We start from the raw sequence: 25229 nt of genomic DNA, 5'->3' as shown, positions 1-25229 counted from the left end.
TACGCGAAGAAAAGTCCATCAGCCAAGTATGCTATCAATGGTTTAAACCGAAGTGCACACAACGCAGTACACAACTGCGCACCCGGAGCAGTGGGCAGCCATTTTATGCTGCGGCGCCCGGGGAGCATTTTCAAGGGCACCTAGTCGTGGATTGAAGGTGGAACACACTCCCCCCAAATCACAAGTTGATCTAATGACAAAAGTTGATTTCATTTTAGGCCATCTGCTATCAATGGTTTGTCTGTTTAGTTTGAAAGAAACGTTTATAATTTTTGTAAACAAAATTGCTTAATATTTCAGGAACACTTTCTAGAGGTCATTCAGAATCAGGAGTTCCTCTTGCTGCCCACAACAGAAATTGTCAAGCTTTTGGCCAGCGATGACATCAACGTTCCAGATGAAGAAACGATTTTCCAAGCCCTGATGATGTGGGTTCGCTATGATGTGCAGCACCGACAACAGGATCTGGGAGTGTTGCTGGCATATATTCGACTTCCCCTTTTACCACCACAGGTTTGCCAATAGCATTCATATGAGACTCTTGGTCATTTTATTACAATTTCATGTAATCACTAAAAAAACTTCCTGCTGACCTCATATTTAAATCCTTCTTCTGTTGATGTTTATGCACAATTTTTTTTATTTAGCTACTTGCTGATCTGGAAAACAATAAGATGTTTTCAGAAGACCTGGAATGCCAGAAGCTCCTGATGGAAGCCATGAAATACCATCTTTTGCCAGAACGCCGTCCGATGCTACAGAGCCCAAGAACCAAACCACGCAAATCCACTGTTGGATCGCTCTATGCTGTTGGAGGCATGGACGCCTCTAAAGGTGGACCATTATTTAGTTTTTTTCTAATAGCAGTACTTCTTACTGTCATAAAAATAATATTTTGTACAGTAATATAGCTATTAGCATAGCAGCATTCAACTCTTTAACTAACAATAAACTCTAGAGTCTCTGTCTACTCTTAGGGTCTACAACGATAGAGAAATACGACCTTCGCACAAACAGATGGATCCAAGTTGGTATCATGAATGGGCGAAGACTTCAGTTCGGGGTTTCAGTGATTGATAACAAACTCTACGTGGTTGGAGGAAGGGATGGACTCAAGACCTCTAACATGGTGGAGTGCTACAACCCAATCACTAAAGTGTGGTCCACCATGCCACCAATGTCAACCCACAGACACGGATTAGGTGTGTTTTATGAATGCTTCAGATGTTCGTGTAATCTTATTACACAACATATGTGAATAATTGTTATGCTGTAATGTTTAGTAATTAAATTAGCTTCTTTCTGTCACAGCATAAATGTGACAAACACTGATCTACAGCATTAAACAACACCAGCCCTCAATGTACAGTATGAACATGTTCAAAATCTTACAAGTTAAATTACATAGATTAATAGATCAGTAATTTATAAACATTCAAATATGAATACGTTCAAAATGATCTTGATCAAACATTCATGATGTCTACATTTAATATATTTTGAATGTGTTTTAACTAATTTGTTAAGCATTAGGTTTGTTAATGTTATTAAAGATATTACGAAGAAGTCAAACACATTACTTTTCTAAAAAAGTACTACCTCATATTTTTATTAGCAGTGTGTATGCTGTAATTTATAAGGATTTGCTCATTAATATTAATGAAGCCATGTTCACCTAGAAGACCTAACTTATTAGCTGAAAGGAATACGTTGCTAATCAGCTGGTGAAGATGTAAAAAAAAACTACTATTATGAGGGCATAATTCATAATTGAATATTTGTGAATTTATTTGTCTAATTGGCTTTACTTTCTAGGTTACCAAGCCATGTCTGCATGACTCAATTAATATCCACTCACCATACAATATCAGTTTCATTGATATTCACACAATGTGTTTTGGTTCAACAATAGCTAGACGGAGCAGAATGGAACAGATCACAGACGTCTCTGCAGGGGTTTTGAAATATTTCGACTCTTGACACTCTTAGAAACGGTTCATGGTGCAAGACGCTAAAAAGCAGCTGAATAGAAAAGACACCCCTGCGGATTACAGCCCGAGGAAATTTAAGAATGCGTCATGTCAACTGTCTCAGTTTATCAAAAGCAGTCAATCACAGTGTGAAACTTAATTTGTGTGTAAAGTTTGGTGTATTAGGGAGATTATATGTTATTTTGTGCCTTACTTAAAAACTGATAATGTTGATGCTAGTACATTTTTTTTTTCATTCTGGTCCAGTTTTCGAAGACAAGACTTGCACAAGGAAGTGATTCATAAAGGAAGGAGACGAATAAATAAAACGTGATAGTGATGTTACGTTTCACAGCAAAGCTCCAAAGCTTGTGTCAAAAACACATTTTAAATGAAGTCACTGTATTTTAGCTTGAGTAGTTTTTACCAAAAGCATGTGATCTATGAGATCCAAAGCTTTGTTTGCCAGAGAATCATGCGACTACTTCAGTATATGGTTCAAAGAAGCGAGTCCCAGTGTGGTTTTGCTTACTCTAAAACATTCAAAAGTTTTTTTTTTTTTTCTCTCTCCAATATCATAATTTTTATACAAAGCCCAAATACCTATAATATAATTATAATTTAGTCAAAAACACCACCACACAAAGTCTGGTTTAGTGACTGGATGCTTTTATTAAATCTGGGCTGCACAGAAAAATGTGTGTAAAAAAAATATGGCAGGTAATTTAAACTCAGAGGAGAAAATGCACTGTACAATAATCCCATAAAACTGACACTCAAAGGTTTCTCATTGAGGCCTATAAAGTGCGCTGCAATATCATAACCAAAATGTCGGTTAAGAGACGATTTATATGTCACGACCCCAAAAGCGACAGCTAGAGATTTATAACAGAAACACGAGAGACCTTTGCTGTAAAGGGAGCAGCGAGATGCACCATGAATACTTAATGCTTACCATAGCGTCTAAGGGCTCTTGTCCTTAGGGTCGCACCAGAAGAATGTCTTTAGCTACTGATATCTGCTTAAAAAGGAAAAGCGCTTGATGTTCATTGAAATTATCTCCATGGGATTACCATCTTAAATTTTGACATTGGCCAGTTTCACTACATCACAAAGACAAAGACAGACACTTGCTAGTGAATTGTGTGCTTGTCTGATGTATGGCATGCACCACCAACGGCTGAGCCCAGTCTTACTTTTTGTTCTATTTATTTATTTGTTTCGAAGGAATTGCTGTGCTAGAGGGGCCCATGTATGCAGTGGGAGGCCATGACGGATGGAGCTACTTGAACACAGTAGAAAGGTGGGACCCCCAGGCGAGGCAGTGGAATTATGTGGCTAGTATGTCCACACCACGCAGCACAGTCGGGGTCACTGCTCTCAATGGAAAGTAAGGAATTCATTTTGTCTTATTTTCTTTTGTAGCATTGTTGAGTTACGATACAATTTTAAAACATTTATATTTATGTATTTAGCTGTTATCCGAAGCAATGTACAAAAATGGGCACTAAGCAATTTGACAGAGTTTATTGCGGAAAAATCACTCCACACCCTTGCCTCATTTAGTATGCGCAGAGCTATGAATATGCAAATTAGTCTTTGCCTCTACCCAATCCTACCAGAAAAAAATTACATAGAAAACTGCTGTTCTTTACAAAATAACTGAAGAATCTAGAATTAAATACCTCCTATTGTAAAAATCAAGTTTTCAAAGTTGTTTACATGTCACCACTGCTGAGCATTTTCTCCTTAAAACTAAAGTTCACCAAAGACAGTCTAAAAAATGCTGTTTGAAACAGCTGGTTTCCTACCGTCACAAACATGTACTGTGCCCAATCCTGTCAACCTGCGGGATGGAGCTTTTCATATCACTAGCATGACACATTTGTGCAATATTAGCAACAAATTATTAGCAGTTTGATAACATAGTCAAGCCAGAGGCTAATGATATCAATTACAGTGATGCATCCAAAGTTTTAGAGAGCGATGTATAAAATGCATTACCATGATACATCAACTTGTACAGTAGGTGACCCCACATAATTTGCTCTTCCTGTTCTTCTTTGTAATCAGTTTCTGGTTCAAACATATATGTGACCCTGGACCACAAAACCAGTCTTAAGTCGCGGGGGTATATTTGTAGCAATAGCCAAAAATACATTGTATGGGTTAAAATGATTGATTTTTCTTTTATGACAAAAATCATTAGGATATTAAATGAAAGTAAATCTCACTCTGATTGGACAATACGTTGGTGTAAAGAAAGCTGGACATGCCCAAGGAAATAAAGGTAGTTAATTGAGAAACTAGGGTAGAAATGAGCATAATAAAATACTGTTTGTCAATGGAAGAAATTTTACAGTGTTACTAAGAATTTTTAGGTCCTCAGATTTTGCTGAGAGTCTTGGCGGGGGGTCTCTGGGTCAGAAGAGGCTGACAACCCCTCTCCTACAGAAATTCAAAAAGATACCTAAGATATGTCCTGTTGAAAAGACTGATCAATTAATCACATTGAGAAGTAGGACACTGGACTCTAGAGGTAGCTTGAAGGGTTTGTTTTTGACCTGGATACAGAAATGCCCCATGAGTCATCAGTCAATGTTCGGCTAGATTCAAAACCAGCCTCCGTTTTCTTGGACAGAGCTAACAGCAGCTCGCCTGCCATTCAAGTGATTTAATGTAAAAGACACCAGAGAGTCTTTGGTCTCAGAGCCTATTAACTCCCATCTGGCCGTACAGGGTTACGCTGTATATTGGATCCAGTACCTAATTCAGACCTCATCATGAGGAGAATCCATGGAGGAAAGTGAATCAGCCACAGCGCACTGCACATGCTGCTGTTGATAGAAAAGTCTTCTTAATTAAATTCTTAAAACTGCATAGAGATTTAAGATCTTTACATATTGCAATAAAACAGATGTAATATAGTGCAGTATCCCTTTAACAAACCTGAAGTCCCACTGCAGTCATTAATTTTGGGATTTTTAATAATGATACGTATTTAAATGATTTTTCCTGTGGAAAAAAAAAATCTTCATGGCTTAAAATTGCTTTAATTTAACTTTACACCCTTACCTCATTTAGTATACACAACCATGAATATGCAAATGAATACCCACCTCCACTTATTCACACCAGACCTACTCAACTATCACTCAGTAAACTGAATTAGTAAACGCTACACAACAGGCATGTGTGTGTATTAAAACAGGCAGGGGAATGATGTGAGATCCACCAATCAGAGTGTTTCCCAAATCTCAAATTTTTAAATGGTTAAAGTTAATGGAGAGCAACTCGTGTTCTGAGTCCTCAGTGTCTTTGAATTCAGCCATATATGTGACCCTGGACCACAAAACCAGTCATACGGGTACATTTTTTGAAATTGAGATTGATACATCACCTGAAAGCTAAATAAATAAGCTTTCCATTGATGTACGGTTGTTAGGATAGGACAATATTTAGCCGAGATACAACTTTTTGAAAATCTAGAATCTGAGGGTGCAAAAAAATCTAAATATTGTGAAACTCGCCTTTAACATTGACCAAATGAAGTTCTTAGCAATGTAAATTACTAATCAAAAATTAAGTTTGAAAATATTTACGGTTCATGGAACATGACCTTTGCACTAAGAGGAATAATACCTGTACATAATTCACCTCAAGAAGACGTGCTGAGAGTAATAAGATTTGGATTACCTCAGAAAAAAGAATGAAGCAGCTTAAACCAGCAGTATTTACGGTTCATAGTCGTTTTTTTATTAATCCAATTAGTTTTCATATACATTAACCATATAACATATAACTATAAAATATAATGCCTTACTAAATGTATAATCAAGTGAAACATTATGAAGTATCATTTACATCACCTCAATGTTTCACGATGCCAGGATGTTTTTTTTTTTTTTATGTTCTAATGTATCACTTAGACAGCAATACGATATAAAAGTAATATGAGGTATGTGCTAGGTATGTGATGTTCATTTATATATTTCAACATGACACAATACCAGTCAAAACTTTAGAACAATAAGATTTTTAATGTTTGTGTAAAGAATTCTCTTCTGCTGACCAAGCCTGTATTTATTTGATCCAAAATACAGAAAGTTTTATTTGCTAAACCAGTAATATTGTGAAATATTTTTACTATTTTAAATAACTGCTTTCAATTTGAATATATTTTAAAATTTAATTTATTCCTGTGATCAAAGCTAAATTTTAAGCATCATTACTCAAGTCTTACTCCAAGTGTAACAAAATACACTATACCATTTAAAAGCTGGGAGTCAGTATATATAGAAATTAAAACTTTTATTTAGCACACAAGTGATGATAAATACAATAATCATGTTACAAACGATGCTGTTCTTTCAATTAATAAAAAAAGTATAATAATAATAATAACAAATGTTTTTTTTAGTAAAAAATCTGATTATTAGAATGATTTCTGAAGGATCGTGTGACTGGAGTAATGATGCTAAAAATTCAGCTTTGAAAGTCAGTTTTGATTGTTCATAATAAACTGTTTAACTGCACTCGCAAGTGAATCTCAAGTTATTTTGTGGAATAATTAAATATATTCTAAATAAAATACAAACCTAAAAATATATACATTTATTTTGTCCTCACATTCTTTATTGTAACTCTTCTCTCACAGTCACACACCTGGCTGAAAGGATCATTATGCAGCTCATTATGTGGGGCTTTCTCAGTTGTGAATCACACTAATATTTATGGTCAGTCAAGCAAAAATTCTAGGCTACAAGGTCCATGTTTGACAGTCTTTTGAACAAATGTTCTGTATGTGTTTTATGACCTTATTTCAGTGACTTCAAAATTGTAGTTTTTCACTAACCACACATAAACATTGTTTTCTCAAAAACACAATCATGTACATACATGCTATTTACATATTATTGTAGCCCAGTTTGTACTGAATACAGTGTTATTAGACTTTAGCCATGTATATGTTTATAAGCAACTGAAAAAAGCACAAAAGTCAGGGGATGTCAAAACTTCTCAAGGCCCCCAAAACCCCTTAGACCCCAGAGGGTTAATTATGTTTTCATGCCCTATAAAACCAATCAGATAATAGAAGTTATTTCTTTTGTTTGTAATCTTTAGAAACACATTTTGAATATTTTAGACACATTTTATGTATTTGCAATACTTCTTGGACCTCCAGGAGTCTGCAAACCCACTGTTAAAATAGACAGCATTTCACAAATAATAAATTTTAGCAGTATATTTCTCTTTTCAGGATGGAAAGTGAGTAGTTTAAATGCAACATAAATAATACAAAAATAATCAATTAAAAAAAAAAGTTGAATGAAATTTGTTAAATGCATGTCACTGGTCTTATTGTGAGTGTTTAAATGGTTTTATATATTTTTATAAACACAAGTTGTTATTGACTTTACTACTGTATTGTGACATATTTGAGTGAGTCTTTTATTTATAAATTGTTGACTGGTTGAAATGTGAGTGGTGCTTACAGGATCTCAGTGCACTTTGCTTAACTGCAGCATGGCCTTGCATATGTCATAGACATCAAGTAAGCATATCACAGCAGCACATCATAACACACTGCTTAAAGATCCCAAAGTCAATAAATAAATAAGTAAAATGAACTGATATATTGTTCACAATAAGATCAGTAATACACATTAAGATTTCATGCCGCTTTATCAATTTCAATTTCAGGGGGCAAATAATGCATCTTAAATAAAAAAGTTCATTTGTGATGCGAGTGCTTGTGGTGATGCAGGAGGAGATTAATGCTCTATAATTGAATGTAAACTCATTCAGGGCTGGCCAAAGATAGTTCTCTCAGCAGCCATCCTGGCAATTGTCTTTGGCAGCTTTTTTTTTTTTTTTGTCTAAATAATGGGTATACAAGTACAGGTCCAATGTATTTTAATGGGAAAACAGTTTCTTTGTTTATCTCCAAAAAACTATTGTTTTAATAAAATATTTCAAATTTATTTCAAATTACCAATAAAATTTGCAGAAATGGTATTATAAACTTTTGCTACTTTAGCTAAATTAAGGCTTAAAACAAACAGTACACACACAATATTTTAGAGTCAGTCCAGTGAAGGCACATGCCCACTTTCATGATCAAAATTACCCCGTTGTACACAGACAAGTCTTCAAATATCCCATTTTATTCTGAAATATTAAAACGTATAATATTAAAGTAAAACTTTTATGTATTTACAGGTTGTTTGCTGTTGGCGGTCGTGATGGAAGCTCCTGCCTGCGATCGATGGAATGTTTTGATCCCCACACCAATAAGTGGAGTATGTGTGCACCCATGTCAAAGAGGAGGGGAGGAGTGGGCGTGGCCACATATAACAGTTTTTTGTATGCAGTCGGAGGACATGATGCACCAGCTTCAAGCCATTGTTCACGTCTCTCTGATTTTGTGGAGAGGTAAGCTGCCATAGCACAGCATCTGGGAAGAAAAATCCAAAACCTAATGATAACAACAACAACACACAACAGAAAGCAGGCTGCGGGTCTTGGGACATAGTTATGGGTGCCAAGTACTACAATTTGCAAGTTTAATTGCAAATTTGGACACACCTTACTCCAAGTGTGAAATCACTGTTACCTTGTCATTGAGGAATGTTGTAGGAAGCAACAGTAATTCCATAAAGTGGTGATAGACGCCCCCTGCTGGTGATGATCTGAAACACACCCTAAAGTTTGTAATTAAAAATTTTTAACTCACCAAGGCTGCATTTAAAGGCACAATATGTACGATTTTTTTTTTATTAAAATATGCAAAAAACACTAGAACAGTGTTATATATTTTGCTGACTTGTGTACTTACATTATCCCAAATGTTTAAATCCAGAGAAATAAGCCATTTTAACTAGTGACACGGACCATGTCCGTAGTGTCATTGTGTTGCCTGCTAGTGATGTCATAAACCCTCAATTTCCAGTTTGGTTTTGTAGAAAACATATGGAAACACCAAAGACAATATGTTGTGCGTTTTGATAGACCGGTGACGACCGCACAGAGTAGCATTATAACTGAACTTTGAAACGTATCTAGTATGATAAAACAGCCCTGCTTTTTTTTCCCCCACATACGCACAACCTTAAGGAGCGGAAGCTCTAAAACTCCCATGATTCCACACTTAGTCGCGGCGTCATCAAACTATGCTACCTGGTCTTTGTTTATTTTGAATACGCGCCCTCTAGTGCGAAAAATAACATATTGTGCCTTTAATTGATCAATATTACAGTAATATTGTGAATTATTAAAATTTAAAATGACTTCTGTGTGTTAAAATGTAATTTATTCCTATGATGGCAAAGCTGAATTTTCAGCATCATTACTCCAGTCTTCGCCGGTGTCACTTGATCTTCAGAAATCATTCTAATATGCTGATTTGCTGCTCAAGAAACATTTAAATGTGGAGTAAACTATGAGTATCAAGAATTAACCTTGCAAAATTTAAATTACTGTATATTACTGTATTTTCATTTCTATCAAAAAATTCTCTCAGTAAAAGGTTACCAACTAGCTGTAAGTACTTGGGGAGAAAAGGCTAAATGAATAATAACTGAAATAAGTATCTACAGAACAAAAAGACATCCTAATTAATGAACAATAGCCGTCAGAAAATTCAACTCATTACTCTGTTATTACTCTGCATGCTGAAAGCACAATAGATTTCATTGTTAGGGATGTTAATCATAGTCCTTGTGCTTTCAAAGGCTTCCATCATCTAGATTACAGACTGGCTGCTGTTTAACCTCTCTATGCAATTATCTCTCATTTTATTCAGTGGCTTGTATTGAAAGTGCTAGCACACTGTGTCTCATACGTTCTGTACTGCATTTACAGGTATGACCCCAAAACAGACACATGGACTACAGTGTCCTCTCTGAGTGTCCCCCGGGATGCAGTGGGGGTGTGTCTGCTGGGAGACAGGTTATATGCGGTCGGAGGATATGACGGTCAGACCTACTTAAACAGTGTCGAGTCCTATGATGCACAGAACAATGAATGGACTGAGGTTAGAAAAATTCATGGAGTTTTGATTAATTTTAGTGCTGTTAATCAATATAAAAATTTTACTAACTAATCACGCATTTTTCTGAAATTAGTTGCGATTAATCGCACCTAACATGAAAGTTTTTAAATATACTTTAATATTGCAATAATTTCACATTCAGTCTTCAAATTAATAGAGACAACAAAGACAGTACATTTTTAATATTTATTTAATGGCATCTTTTTATGACTGAAGGCAAGTATCACTGATAATGATGTCTTTAGGATTTTTTTTTTCTCCTAATATTTAACTTTTGACCATAGCCATTCAACATTACAGTATAATTATGTTCTATACGTTCTATAATCAAACGTTGTTACTGTACAAAGCACAGTAAGCTATTTCTATAAAAATATTATTGCACTACGTTACTTCGTTTCTAGAAATCACACAATTAAAAATTGGCTTTCTCATATATACACATTTTTTAAGACATTGGGAACTAATAAAGTATAAATTAAATAAAAACAGCTGTTGAGGGGGTGAGTTCAAATAAGAAATTGGGTCTAGTCTTATTTTTTTTTTTAAATTAAGCATTAAAGGGATAGTTCACCCAAAAATGAAAATTTGATGTTTATCTGCTTACCCCCAGGGCATCCAAGATGTAGGTGACTATGTTTCTTCAGTAGAACACAAACGAAGATTTTTAACTCAAACCGTTGCAGTCTGTCAGTCTTATAATGTAAGTGAATGGGAATCACGGCTAGAATAACACACTAAAACTAAAAAAAAACAAACATACACAAACAAACCCAAATTAAACCCTGCGGCTCATGATGATACATTGATGGGTAAAGACACAAAACGATCGGTCTGTGCAAGAAACTGAACCGTATTTAAATTGTTTTTTACCTCTGATTCACGCAATGTCCGAACTGAACTGTTAGAACGCTCCTGAGCGCGTCCTCCTATACGTGTTCTCAGCAGCAGGCGCATGAGGCTTCTTCTTCTTCTTGTGTCTTTGCACATCAATGTATCGTCACGAGCTGCAGAGTTTGATTTGGTTTTGTTTGTGTATGTTTTAAGTTTTATTGTATGTTTTAGCTGTGATTCCCATCCACTTACATTATAAGACTGATAGACTGCAATGGTTTGAGTTAAAAAATCTTGGTTTGTATTCTACTGAAGAAACAAAGTCACCTACAATAGCTAAAATAGCATAAATTAAATTATGAGATTAATGTTTTAAAAGAATAAATAAGGACTTTTCAAACTCTGCTGCTCTGTGTTTCACGTTACATCTGCCGGGCTTCCAGCTGTTTAAAGCAGATCGCAACGCAGAATCAACAGGTAAATCGTGTGGCACTGGGGCGTGCTTTTACGTCAACGAATGGTGGTGTACAGATGTAAAAGTGTTGAAGAACATATGCTGTCCTGATCTAGAAAGCGCTTTTCATCAATTTAAGTAAACACACTGACAAAGGAGATCAGAGTGGCTAAGAGGAGCTTCTCTAAAAAACTGGAAAACCAGTTTTCAGCAAACAACCCTGCTTTAGTGTGGAAAGACCTGAAAAGACATCACAAAGCACAAGATGCCATCCCCCAGCACTGAGGAGAATCAAAAACTTGCTGAAGACCTGAATGAGTTTACTGCAGATTTGAATCTCCCGGTCTCACACCCCACACTTGCTCTTACCATCTCTCTACACAACCTTTAACACCTCCAGCAACCCCCCTCTCCCCCTCCTGCACTTCAGATCAGTGAAGATGATGCGTGTCAGGTCTTCACGAAACAGAAGAGAAGGAAAGCACCAGGCCCAGACGGTGTGATGACCTGCTGGCCTCCATCTTTTCACGGGTCTTTTCACAGATCTTCAACAGATCACTGGAGCAGTGTGAAGTCCCTGCCTGCTTCAAATGCTCCACCATCATCTCCTGCCCAAAGAAACCCAAAATCACAGGACTTAATGACTACAGACCTGTTGCCCTGACATTTGTGTTCATGAAGTCATATGATAAGACTGCTGTTGGCCTATCTGAAGGACATTACTGGACCCTTGCTGGACCCCCTGCAGTTTGCTAATCGAGCAAACAGGTCTGTGGATGATGCAGTCAATATGGGACTGCATTATGTCTTACAACATTTAGACAAACCAGGCACTTATATGAGGATCCTGTTTGTGGACTTCAGTTCAGTTTTCAGTTCAGTCATCCCAGCACTCCTCCAGACCAAACTAACCCAGCACTCTGTTCCTAGCTCAATCTGTCAATGGATCGACAGCTTTCTGACAGATAAGCAACAGCTAGTGAGACTGGGGAAATTCATGTGAAACAGCCGCACCATCAGCATTGGCGCCCCCCAGGGATGTGTTCTCTCCCCACTGCTCTTCTCACTTTATACCAAATGACTACACCTCTACTGACCCCTCTGTCAAGTTGCTGAAGTTTGCAGATGACACTACAGTCATCGGCCTCATCCAGGCCTGTGATGAGTCTGCATATAGAAGCAAGGTTGAGCAGCTGACGTGACGTCGAGGTTTGAGTATTCGGCCTCATCCAGGCCTGTGATGAGTCTGCATATAGAAGCAAGGTTGATGGTCCCCATTATAGTATTACTATAGTTTTTTTTTAAAAATGTAGTGATTGACATTTTCCCACTGTTTCTCATCCTTTGATTCAAACAGTCTGTTTTGGGTTGTTTCCCCTTTAAGAGTGCAGTGTTAACGCCCACTGTTATGACTGGCTAACGACAATCAATTATTAACACCCCCAGCCAGCGATTGAGCGTAACTGTTTAGATGATGCATTCGAAGCATGGCTCTTGCAATGCTTATATGTTTGAGATCTGCGTGGCATTGTAATTTTCCTGTACACAGACCCACTCGCTGTCCGTGACTGAACACTTGTGAGGCGCGCGGCGCGACAACGATACGAACATGAGCTAGTTTTCATTTAAGGGCGGTTGTGGTGCTGGAAAATATAATTCACTTAACGTCAACGTGACGTCACTTCTTACCATGGATCCAGAACGAGCTGTATTTTTCCAAAATGGCTGGTTTATAATGGGGAGGAAAATAAGCTATTGAAACTTGCAGGATGTGTAGTATTATATTCTAAAAGATCAAGGCAAATTTGGTTTCTTTTCTACCCCTGACGTGACGTCGAGAGTGACCGACTGAAAGGGAATTGAATCACTTGCTCAACCTATTTGTTCAAAATGCAAATTCATTCTGGAACCAAACACCACTGCGTGTTGTTCTGAGATGTACAGCACTGCTGTGGATTTGTTTGAAACTATTTTCATTAATATTGTGTCTAAAATATAATTCACTTAATAACTACTTTTATTGAATTTTACCAAATCCATATATTTTTCCAATCTTGCTGGTATATCAGATAAAATCTCTTGCTTGTGTAGTATTACTTAAACATATAGCTACATTTACTATATTCTACAACTACAAATAACTATATTATGTCAACACTTTAAAAATATATATAAAAAACTAATTTTATTATTATTTATACATTTAGTTTATTTTACTATTTTAAATAACTATATTTTGTCAACACTTTTGCAAATTGGTGGGGCCAGTTTTTTGTAAGATTTAAAAGTGTGAGACTTATAATTTTATAAACACTTACAATACAGCTGAAATAATACAGAAGTGTTAACAGAATAATTAAAGTTGCTATTTAAAGTTGCATTTTTATAGTCAATTTAGGGTTTTAGATGTTATAATGTCATGGCAACAAAACTTAATTACATATAACCACCCAGAAATGTTCTAGAACATTAAATATGTCAAAACAGTCGACTTTATGAATGTTCCTTGAATGCTTTGATGATGTACGTCTGTGAACAGGAAGTGCAAGCATTTCCTGCCATTCATCTGTTTTCCACTGTGTCACAATAGCTTTGAACAGCATGAGGTTAACCACTCTTTCCTTGGCCAGCCTGAGTTACAAATGCTCTATTCAAGTCTAGTTTGCCTCCTGTCTTCACTTCCCATGGCTCTCTCTTGCTCTCTCTTTCATAAGATTACCTGCAGTGGGCTGTTAGTAGACCAAATGTGACAGAGAGCACTGCGGAGGAGGGAATTTGCTGCGGTAGGACACTGGTCATTAACCTCTGTCTCTTGTTATTCTAGGAGGTCCCTCTAAACATCGGGAGGGCGGGGGCATGTGTGGTGGTCGTGAAACTCCCTTGAAGGCTCAGAGTCTGAGCTGTGACCTCAAGAGGAGGCCTGCGATATCAACACTTGGAATGCTCTTTTCACGTAGTACACAACATTCATCAAAGCTATCGTCAACACTGGATTCACCTCTACAGATTTAGACAGCCGTGTGCCGTTCAGTCTGTTTTTGCTCAGATATTTCAGCACTATTTCAGACTGGATTTAAAGGGGGGAAAAATAATTATTATAAGATTTTACTTAATTACATGAGACATTTTATATTAAAAGAATACTTTTGAAAATGCATCCAGACAGAATTTGAGTTACAATTTTTCATTTTAATATTTACGTCTTGTTAACCTCATCACATTTTTGACATTATATCTTTTAACTATATGAAAATCAGATGTAATTTTAAAGATAGCAGCATAATTGTTTACTTGTGCAATTTTGTGAAAAATGTATTTTAATCTTAGATAAATGATTTTAAAAGACCACTGTGAATACTTCCAGCTGTATGCTTGCAACAAACAAATTTTGGTATACCCAAAATGTTTGTGGACACGCACTCATGCAGTTCTCATCTAAATACATTTTTTTTGGTCTGAGACTTGGGTCAGCACGAAATTACATTAAGAAGCTGTCTCTGAAGTAGAAAAAAGCAAAATAAATAAAAAAAACACCAAAGTAATTAGCATGTATTAGTAAGTCATTATTAAAATGGTAATAAGGTTTACAGTAAAAGAAATATATATATATATATATATTATTTTTTATTTTTTATTTTTATTTTTTATGTAAGGGTTTTGTAATTTGTATTGTGTATAGTAGCTGGTGGTGTTTTGTTTTTTATCTTATTGTAATGGAATGGTATTTTAATTTGTTTTGTTTGAATGCCATTATTAAATATTTTAAAGACCCTGTGAAATCACCTGACGAATACAGTTTTTGTTGCCACATTATATGAATCAAAAGTTGGTGTAGGATACATCTAAGGGCTCATCCCTTTTTCATATCAACATATCAGCTTTAGTTTTGTCACAGCTATGAAAATTGAAAATGTGTATAATAGAGCTGCACGATTCTGGGTAAAATGGGAATCACAATTTTTTTGTTTAAAAACAGAGATCAAGATTCTCCTGTGATTCTGAATACACAACTAGAACAAAATAACAAATTACTAGTAGTGTCGACAAAATGTTGATTGCTGCAGTTTATTAAAATATATATATTTTGAACATTTATATTATTTTTTGAAATAAGGATACTGTCTGGTTGAAAAGACTTTGTGAAGCTGTTTCATACCTATACATGACAACTGCTCTCTCTGAGTTTTTGAATGAGGGTTGCAGTATTTTAATGATTAATCGTGCAGCTCTAGTGTATATTAGGTCATATATGTTGTCTATGTTTACGGGTACACTAGCATATAGATGACTCTTGATCTCACAGGGACTTTTAACCATGATGTCAAAATCAGTCATTAAAGCTGTTATCTAAATTCTTGCTTTGCGACGTACTGACATTCATTTGTTTTGTTTTTTGATTGCCATAACAAACATGTTTTATTGAAGAGCCTCAATAAAATGAAGAGTACCTGTTTGACTTAACTGGAATGTAACATGCTCATCAAGAATAAGGTTACTAGTGATACATTTGTAATACAGAAATGCTTTCATTGAATTTTTCATTGTTTTATATGGCATGCTGAAGAAACTTACAAATAAAAAGTTATTCTCTTTTCTCAGTATTTCTGTGGTGTATGTATACCGTCTGAATAGGCACTGCGTGTCCTGCCTATGCTGTTTCAAGTCCTTTATTTAATTCTTTTAATACTCCAGTGGCCTCCAGTGGTTGTCTCTTGTACAGCATTGGATGTGTATTGCCACAGCCGTAGATGTCTTGCAACCTCTGTGAAACTAATAACTAATTCCATTTGAAAATAAATCAAGTCACTTACTATTCACTAGTCATCAGCAATATAATCAACGTGGCTAATTGGTTTATGCTAAACATTATGGATTAGAAGTCAAAATCTAACAATAACAGCAAGATTACTACAACAGTCAATAAATCCAGTACATGGGGAGAATCATTATTCTACATGAAGGACATAACTGAATCAATATGAAATGAAAAGAGGCAATAACACTTCAATCAAACAGACCCAGAGACCTAGGAGGTTCAAGTATAGGAAAAAAGACCCTGAATTGTTGCAGTGTAACCTTTAAAAAATTAATACGTGTTATTTGTTGACAGTCTGAAATGTCACAAGTTGAAAGCGATGCGAAAGGACAGAGCGATGTCCAAAGCCAGATTGTATCTGATAAAATGGATAGATTGCAATTACAGTCTTTGTTCTACAACAGAGCAAGAGCAAAACAAAGACTGAACATTTCAAAGGGAAAAAAATTGATTATTAATGCAACGCAATTGCCGCAGCACATCAGAAGACGGGTGGAGAGGGAGTGCAAAAGGGCAAAAAGACTGCAGGTGTTGCTTCAGTCCCACCAGATGTTGGAAATGGCAATATCTGAAAAGCCTTCTGAAATGACCTGACCTCCAGTTCATGGCCTCATGGAAAGCTGTGTCTGCTTCATCCAAGCTGGAACTGAGAAATCAATATCAAGACCTCTGAATGAAGGTAAGAAAGTACAGAAATAAATAAATCAATCAACTTGCAGCATTTTGTGTTCCATCTGTTTTACTAGCACTGGATAATTTATAATTAGAATATTTACATTGCTTTCTGAAATTTAAAAAATTTACAATGATCTGTCTCAGCACACATTCATGTGATTTTGTTGGACATTACATAAAAGTAATCTACGGTCCTATCGATATCACCCGGACCATCAAATACCTTGCATACTGATTGCAGAGCTCAAATAAGAATTCAATATAAAAACGACAGCCTGGACTCCATCCAGTAAAAGTTGCAAAAGACCTTGCAATGACTTACAGTGAGAAAGACTGAACCTGGCTCTGAAGAACATGGCTTTACATTTTGATGTGTATGCATAATTTGTGTGTTTACAGCAGATGGTGCTGTTGCACTTCTAGTCCCAGTACTTTAAGTAAAAAATATATATAATTTACACACACACACACACACACACACACACACACACACACACACACACACACACACACACACACACACACATATATATATATATATATATATTATCAGAAGCCCAGTTCTCTATCTCTGTTGTGAACAATAAATGTCAACCTGCATCAACTAGGTCAAGGCAGGTAATTGAGATGATAATGCTGCATAATTATTAGGCCAGGCTGATGAAATATTAAGAAATTATACATATGTATAAAAAAAAAAAAGAAAAAAAAAAAAAAAAAAAAAGAAAAAAAAAAAAAAACTTCCCTGCTACTCACTATGAAAAATCATGCCAAGTCTTAAGAGTTACTTTTAAGGCAATCATAATCCAAAAAAAAAAAAACACTAGACACTCACCCAAAAAGGAAAACTGTCATCATTTACTCACCATCATGTCGTACAAAACCTGTCTGCTGCTGTTTTTTATTAAGGAACACAAAAATGTTGTAATAATTATCATTATGCAGCTTTTGATATACAAGGACAGTTTAGTATGTAGTTTAGTCAAACTCCAGAACTGATGACAAAAAAAATGAATGAATATATAAAATAATAATAATAATAATAGCCTACATAAATAAATAAATAAAATAGCACACTTTTTTTCTTTCTTTTAGTGACTGGTATGGAACTTGAAGGAAACACTGATACTGGCTAATAGTTCTGCCGAGGAGATGAAAATGTCAAAAGACATTTTTTTTCTACATTTGAATATTACATTTTGTCCCTACAACAAATAATACAACTCTTCGACAACAAAATTAATTTGGGGGTTATTTATACGCTGGAAGCTCAAGGCAAACAGAAAAAAAAAAAAACGGTTCGTAATTGCTGTCAAAAATGTCAGAAGTGTTATGGCAAGAGAGGCAGAGAAAGAACTGCTGTGCCAAAGTCTCCTCATTTGAAAATGTCTTAATTGCTATTCATACGTTCTCAAAGGAATTTTCTGCGGTGCCAGAAAATGACACGCAGCACGCAGAACAACATGATGTTCGTCAGACGTTTCAAGCTTGAAATGGGAGGTAGAGACTTTGTCTCAGAGGCTGAAATGATGCACTGAATGTCATTCATTTTAACAAGATGTGACAGGGAGGAATGTGCAGATCAACAAGCTTTAGAGAAGAAGAAATGAACCCATCCATCGCTTGCTTGTACCGGCTTTGTGCCATCTTTGAAATTATGCATGGTAGGCCTGTCCGCTGACTTCAGATGATATAAACCCTGTCTTTTCATTGTCAGAATTTACATTTTCGTTCTTCTCCCTTAAAGGCGTTCTCCTGATGTCAGGTACACTGCTGCCAACTCGCCCGAGAGCCCAGATTCAACGTTTGTGGATTTTTCATGGAATGAATGCAATTAGACTGCTTTGTGGGTGTAAACTGTCCCTAAGCATAAACTACGACACAGTGCAATCTATCATTTTAATGGGCTTCAACTTCCAAAGGAGACATTCTGTAATTCAGTGACTACATACACTGAGTCACTATTACAAACACAAGAGGGCTGAACCTCCAAATATGAATGCTAATTTCCCAGACAAGCTCGTAAGTAAACTTTTAACAGAAGTGTGAATGACAAGCATATCAAAATTACCTGCAGGAAACCTTGTGTATAAATTACAGTGGACTTTGTTTTTCAAAGCATTTCTAATCATCTGCAACATCAGAACCAGGGAAGAACGAAAACACAGATCTAAACACACTTTAGCGAGGAGTGCAAAAAGAAAAAGAAATACATCAACCTTGTCTTGACAAAATCTCTCTTCATCCGAACTGAAATACTGATCATCTTTTAATATCCTCTCAGCAGGTAAAGTGAAGAGAAAAATCTGAGGAGTGAAGATGTGAAACACATAAGACAAAGGTCTATCAAACATAAGGCCAAGTTTAACACCATAAACACTTCTAACAACTTTAGGAACGTTAGTAAATAATAGGCTGCAGTTACATCAGAAATGCTCCCCAGGCTGTCATGATTATTAATTAAATGCCCTTCTAAATTCATCTGCTTTCTGATTCCAGTTTTAGCAACAGTGACAGGCTAAGTGCAAATACAGTATGTTTCACATTTTCAGAGCAAACAAAATATAAATAGTTTGAAAAAGTGTTTTACAATAATTTACTCTTAAAGGAACAGTTTATCCAAAAAAATGAAAATTCTGTCATCATTTACTTCCTTCATGTCACTCCAAACTTGTATGCTGTTCTTTCTTCTGTGCAACATAAAAGAGAAATTTTGAAGAATGCACTAGTCATTTTTCTTCATGCTATTGAAATGAATAGGGACTGGAGATTCGGGTTTCAAAAAGGATGCAAAATCACCATGAAAGTATTAAAAACCATTTTAAAAGTGGTCCATACAACATGGGCTATATTGCAGAAGTCATATATGAAATTATATATAATATATTAAAACATAAATAATATTGTAATATATAATAATTTTATTCTAAAATATACAATATTATAACATATACAGGTACATCTCAATAAATTAGAATACCGTGGAAAAGTTCATTTATTTCAGTAATTCAACTCAAAATGTGAAACTCGTGTATTAAATAAATTCAATGCACAAAGACTGATGAAGTTTAAGACTTTGGTTTTAATAATTGTGATGATTTTGGTTCACAATTACAAAAACCCATCAATTCACATCTCAACAAATTAGAATATGGTGACATGCCAATCAGCTTATCAACTCAAAACACCTGCATAGGTTTCCTGAGCCTTCAAAATGGTCTCTCAGTTTGGTTCACTAGGCTACACAATCATGGGGAAGACTGCTGATCTGACAGTTGTCCAGAAGACAATCATTGACACCCTTCACAAGGAGTAAGCCACAAACATTCATTGCCAAAGAAGCTGGCTGTTCACAGAGTGCTGTATCCAAGCATGTTAACAGAAAGTTGAGTGGAAGGAAAAAGTGTGGAAGAAAAAGATGCACAACCAACCGAGAGAACCGCAGCCTTATGAGGATTGTCAAGCAAAATCGATTCAAGAATTTGAGTGAACTTCACAAGGAATGGACTGATGCTGGGGTCAAGGCATCAAGAGCCACCACACACAGGCGTGCAAGGAATTTGGCTACAGTTGTCGTATTCCTCTTGTTAAGCCACTTCTGAACCACAGACAACGTCAGAGGCGTCTTACCTGGACTAAGGAGAAGAAGAACTGGACTGTTGCCCAGTGGTCTGAAGTCCTCTTTTCAGATGAGCAAGTTTTGTATTTCATTTGGAAACCAAGGTCCTAGAGTCTGGAGGAAGGGTGGAGAAGCTCATAGCCAAAGTTGCTTGAAGTCCAGTGTTTACACAGTCTGTGATGATTTGGGGTGCAATGTCATCTGCTGGTGTTGGTCCATTGTGTTTTTTAAAAACCAAAGTCACTGCACCCGTTTACCAAGAAATTTTGGAGCACTTTATGCTTCCTTCTTCTGACCAGCTTTTTGAAGATGCTGATATCATTTTCCAGCAGGATTTGGCACCTGCCCACACTGCCAAAAGCACCAAAAGTTGGTTCAATGACCATGGTGTTGGTGTGCTTGACTGGCCAGCAAACTCACCAGACCTGAACCCCAGAGAATCTATGGGGTATTGTCAAGAGGAAAATGAGAAACAAGAGACCAAAAACTGCAGATGAGCTGAAGGCCACTGTCAAAGAAACCTGGGCTTCCACACCACCTCAGCAGTGCCACAAACTGATCACCTCCATGCCACACCGAGCTGAGGCAGTAATTAAAGCGAAAAGAGCCCCTAAGTATTGAGTACATGTACAGTAAATGAACATACTTTCCAGAAGGCCAACAATTCACTAAAAATGTTTTTTATTATTATTATTTTTTTATTGGTCTTGTGAAGTAATCTAATTTATTGTGAATTGGTAGGTTTTTGTTAAATGTGAGCCAAAATCATCACAATTAAAAGAGCCAAAGACTTAAATTACTTCAGTCTGTGTGCATTGAATTTATTTAATAAACGAGTTTCACAATTTGAGTTGAATTACTCTGAAATAACTGAACTTTTCCACAACATTCTAATTTATTGAGATGCACCTGTATAAATTATATATAATATAATGTATATAATCACTGATAATTTTCCCCACCAGTGATTTTAAACTGAGAATAATTTAGATCATGAATTTAGGTCATGGACATTACTATCCATGAGTTATTGCATGGCTTTAGAAGGCTTTAAATATAGTCTATGAATCATATGTATTACTACGTTCTATGATGATTTTTACAGTGCCTTTGCATCCTTTTTAAAGCTCAAAATTCTCCATATTAAGTGCATGACAAATATAACAATAAAGTACATTCTTTGAGTGGTTCTTTTGCTCTGCGCAGCTGCAAAAAGTAGAGAGAGAGAGAGCTTAATCACCACCAGTTTAGGCGAAAAGTAGGCATTCTAGTGAGACTTCATTGTTAGCTGCTTTTGTTGGTGAAGATGAACTACCCATGACAATTAAAGTTCCAGGCCATTACTTTGCTGAATAAACGGTTACCCGCAATGCTTGACTGTTCTAAAAAGACCTCAGGCTGGGTTAGTCTAGTTCCTTTTCAATTCCCAGAGATATTTCGTTATTCTGGAGTTATTTTCCATTAAGTGTGGAAATGCCTCAATAACAGGCCACTGTGTTAAACAAGGCACCAAAACAGCTCAGCAAACAGAAAGATCATTATCACTCTTATCTATCATAATTTAATCATAAATCATATCAAGCCACAGGAACACACCGCTTTATAGTCCCACTGGCATTTTGGTGCAGTCTGCTCCGGTAGAATCGCACCCAACCTCATGAGCACAGAACACCTGCATATTCAGATGCAAAGCAGGTCACTTACAGTTATTCACATTAGCCAATGGCCCAAAGTTTTCAGAGGATAATCACAGAAAGCAGGGCAGAGGTGGCAGTGCTTAACCTATGGGTCATAGTCTATAGCTGCCAGCCAAGGGACATAAGTACTGCAGCTCACCGAGTTAATTTAATCACTTTTGGATCGTTTTGTAGCTGGGTTATCACTGTGGGAAACTGCAGCACATACTGCACCTGAGTCTGGATTTGTGCCTATCGCTGTTAACAACTTCAAAAGATTAATTTGATCTTACTGTGCATTTCACAGGAGCACTATGGTGCTTTGCATAAGTTGACATACTGTAGTATAGCCTACAGCTTGAAAATCCGAGAAGGCAGATTCCCTTTAAATTCAGCCTTGGAGCGCCTTTCCCAACCCGCCTTTTTCAATGTGTTTAACAAGCTTTACATCATTTGGAGAACTAAGTCAATTGTAAAGTTCAGAGACTTTTGTTGAGGAAGTCCATGCATCCCATTATCCACTATTTAAAGGTTCTTCACAATTTAAGAAGTTAATTTTATGTCTTTATGAACTGACTATTAAAAATAATTGCTAAAATGCATTATTTGACAAATACTCCTGTGTGATATATTTAATAAGTCAATCAATCAAAAATCCACTTGCTGAAATTGATTAGTACAGTCTCTGTAGTAAGTAGTACAATTCTGCTAATGGTCTGTTTAGATTTGTCCCCAAAACAGAAGCAATGTAACTAGTACATTTAAAAAGAACGTGCCCACTTTGTGAAACAAAAGAGAGTTAAAGCTTCTATGAATATATCTACTTAAGAAGAATATATTACAAGAATCTGATGGGACAATTAGAGGTAAGTTTTAAAATTACTTTATTATTACTGCATTATAATGACCTGTTTTCCAGTTCAAACATCTAAACATTCCTAAATCAAGATACAAATACTTGAGGAGCAAAAAAAAAAAAAGATACTAAAAAAAAAAAAGATACTGAAAAAATTGACATTGAAAAAAAAAGAAGAAAAAATAGAATTGAATACAATACTGAATATTATACAGATTTAAATTAAATAGTATAACAGCATTTTAAAGATAGAAATGACCCCACAGACATTTTCAAAAACACAACATTGAAAATTCAGGTTGATATTTCCTGGCTTTTACTAATTTTATGTGAACTGACTATAAACCAAACTTGCTAAAATGTTTAAAACTTACTTGACAAATTCTTCTGTGTGATATGAATAAATAAAAAATAGGGGAGTAAAATAAACTTAACTGAACCCCACTGACAGACTGTTTTTTCCCCGTTATAAGCATTTTTTTTAAGCTATTCACCTTCTCAAGTAAATGTATCTTGATTTGAGAATTTTGAAATATTTATAATAGAAAACAAAATACTAAGAAAATCATCTTTTGTGGGGTTTCAAGGATCTCTAACGTAAACACAGTAGTCAGTTAAGAGTCCATATAGAAAAAGGACTGAAAGTGTGTGGAACATACAGCAAGTCTTTTATTTTGTATGTCCTGGCTCTGTATTCAGAAAGCAGACTGTTTTCTTGACTGAATGTTTTAACAGCACACATGCACGCCCTTGAAAGTAAACTCTCCAGTGTGGTTCACACACAACCTTCATACAACTTCTCACTGCTTGAGTCTCCGTCGACCTTAACCCATTCATCGCCCTTGGCGAAACACAAACATGTACACACATTAATCTTTTGCTCCACACAAAACAATTTTGAAGAATTTTCTTGCAGCCCTTTGACTTAGACTGATACAAACTCTTTGAATGCACAGAAAGTCTACAGAATTTTCAAGGGCAACAAATCACTCCAAGATTATATTCAGTAAGGCTCCTGAAAAAAAGGTGAATGTAGACAGTGTGAAAGAGTTCTGGTGTAAAAAGCTTGATGAAAGAATGATTATTACAGACTCAATGACACTTGCCTCTGACCTTCTTTGTTATTATAGTCCTGAGGCTTGGCTTCAGAGAGCCCCACACGGCAGTTCATGTCTAGACAATCAATCATGGATCTTTTAATGAAATTAGCCAGTTTTCTTTTATCACTTTATCACAATTATGTGGACATAGGGGTGAATTCGAAATAATTTCTGTAATTTGGTTTGAGTGGATGGAACAATCCTTGTCCCCGGGTGCTTCACTAACCTCTAACATGAAAAACAGAAAATTAATTAAGAAATATTACAAATGTTACAATATTTTCTCTTTTCTTTAAAGCAAATATTAAAAATTTGCTTATTCCCATATTGTCATTCTTTTGTAAAATCCCTTGAACAAAAGTCAGGGTTCGGCTGCAACAAACACTTTATAATTATAACTTTGATTATAAGTGTTTGCTTAGCTTAAGGAATTTGTTGCAACCAGACAAAGATCCTTAATGATACCACCAAGCATTAATCAGCAAATACAGTACTAACATTGGACTTGTGGTTTTAGTTGGTTTGTCTCATTCTAAAACATCCAGTCCTGTTTGATAACTTGGGAACACTTTACGATAAGGCTTTATTAGTTAACATTAGATAAGTACATTTGATAACTTGGACTACCAATGAAAAATACTTCAAAAGCATTTATTAATCTTAGTTAATATTAATTTAATATGAATAATTTAATATTATCATTTATCCAATTATTATTTAATTGGACCTGAACTAACAGTACACAATTGTGTTTTTATTAACTGACATCAACAAAAAAATTCAGCTCTTTATTTCCAACCTCTTATTTTTCCTGCCAATGCATCAATGTTGCATGATATTGGAAAAAAATGACATTGTTATATTTTGTATTTCTAATATATATTTTGTGATAAGAAAAAAAAATGTGATTGCATGATAAATTAATCATTCTAGAGGTAGTGGGGTGATTTTGCATAGAACATATTAAATCACTTTTGCAAAAGTTATTTTTTTATGTTTTTTTTTTTTTTTTTTTTTTTTTTTACTTTCACTAGCCCTGCTACAATAAGCAAACAAATAAAATAAAATGCAAATAGTTATTGTTTTCATTGTTTTGACCCATTTCATTACCACAGCAAAAACTACTATCTTAAATAACAAAGTTGAGACATTACTGATGACAAGTGAACAGTAAAA

At 35.6% G+C, this 25229-nt stretch overlaps 1 protein-coding gene and 1 long non-coding RNA gene across 4 annotated transcripts in view; one reads left to right on the top strand and one right to left on the bottom strand.

Annotated features, from left to right (window-relative positions):
* The window catches only part of klhl4 (kelch-like family member 4), a 38808-nt gene extending 23902 nt beyond the window's left edge, over positions 1-14906 (top strand). For 2 of the 3 annotated variants that reach the window (XM_019077591.2, XM_042770335.1), the window contains 7 exons: positions 301-513; positions 648-834; positions 978-1202; positions 3198-3360; positions 8193-8405; positions 9834-10005; positions 14136-14906. In XM_019077591.2, the coding sequence (XP_018933136.1) occupies positions 301-513; positions 648-834; positions 978-1202; positions 3198-3360; positions 8193-8405; positions 9834-10005; positions 14136-14195 (1233 nt within the window). In that variant the 3' untranslated portion in view covers positions 14196-14906. The remainder of the gene's footprint in view (positions 1-300; positions 514-647; positions 835-977; positions 1203-3197; positions 3361-8192; positions 8406-9833; positions 10006-14135) is intronic. The other variant, XM_042770336.1, reaches the window with a different exon arrangement.
* The window catches only part of LOC122147478, a 72161-nt gene continuing 55222 nt past the window's right edge, over positions 8291-25229 (bottom strand). The window contains exons 3-4 of the long non-coding RNA XR_006161653.1: positions 8587-8674; positions 8291-8427 (exon numbers count right to left, since the gene is read on the bottom strand). This is a non-coding gene — a long non-coding RNA (uncharacterized LOC122147478). The remainder of the gene's footprint in view (positions 8428-8586; positions 8675-25229) is intronic.

Source organism: Cyprinus carpio, chromosome A14 (genome assembly GCF_018340385.1).
Source record: "Cyprinus carpio isolate SPL01 chromosome A14, ASM1834038v1, whole genome shotgun sequence".
NCBI lineage: Eukaryota > Metazoa > Chordata > Actinopteri > Cypriniformes > Cyprinidae > Cyprinus > Cyprinus carpio.
Note: the sequence above shows the minus strand (reverse complement) of the source record. Positions and strands in the feature narration are given on the sequence as shown.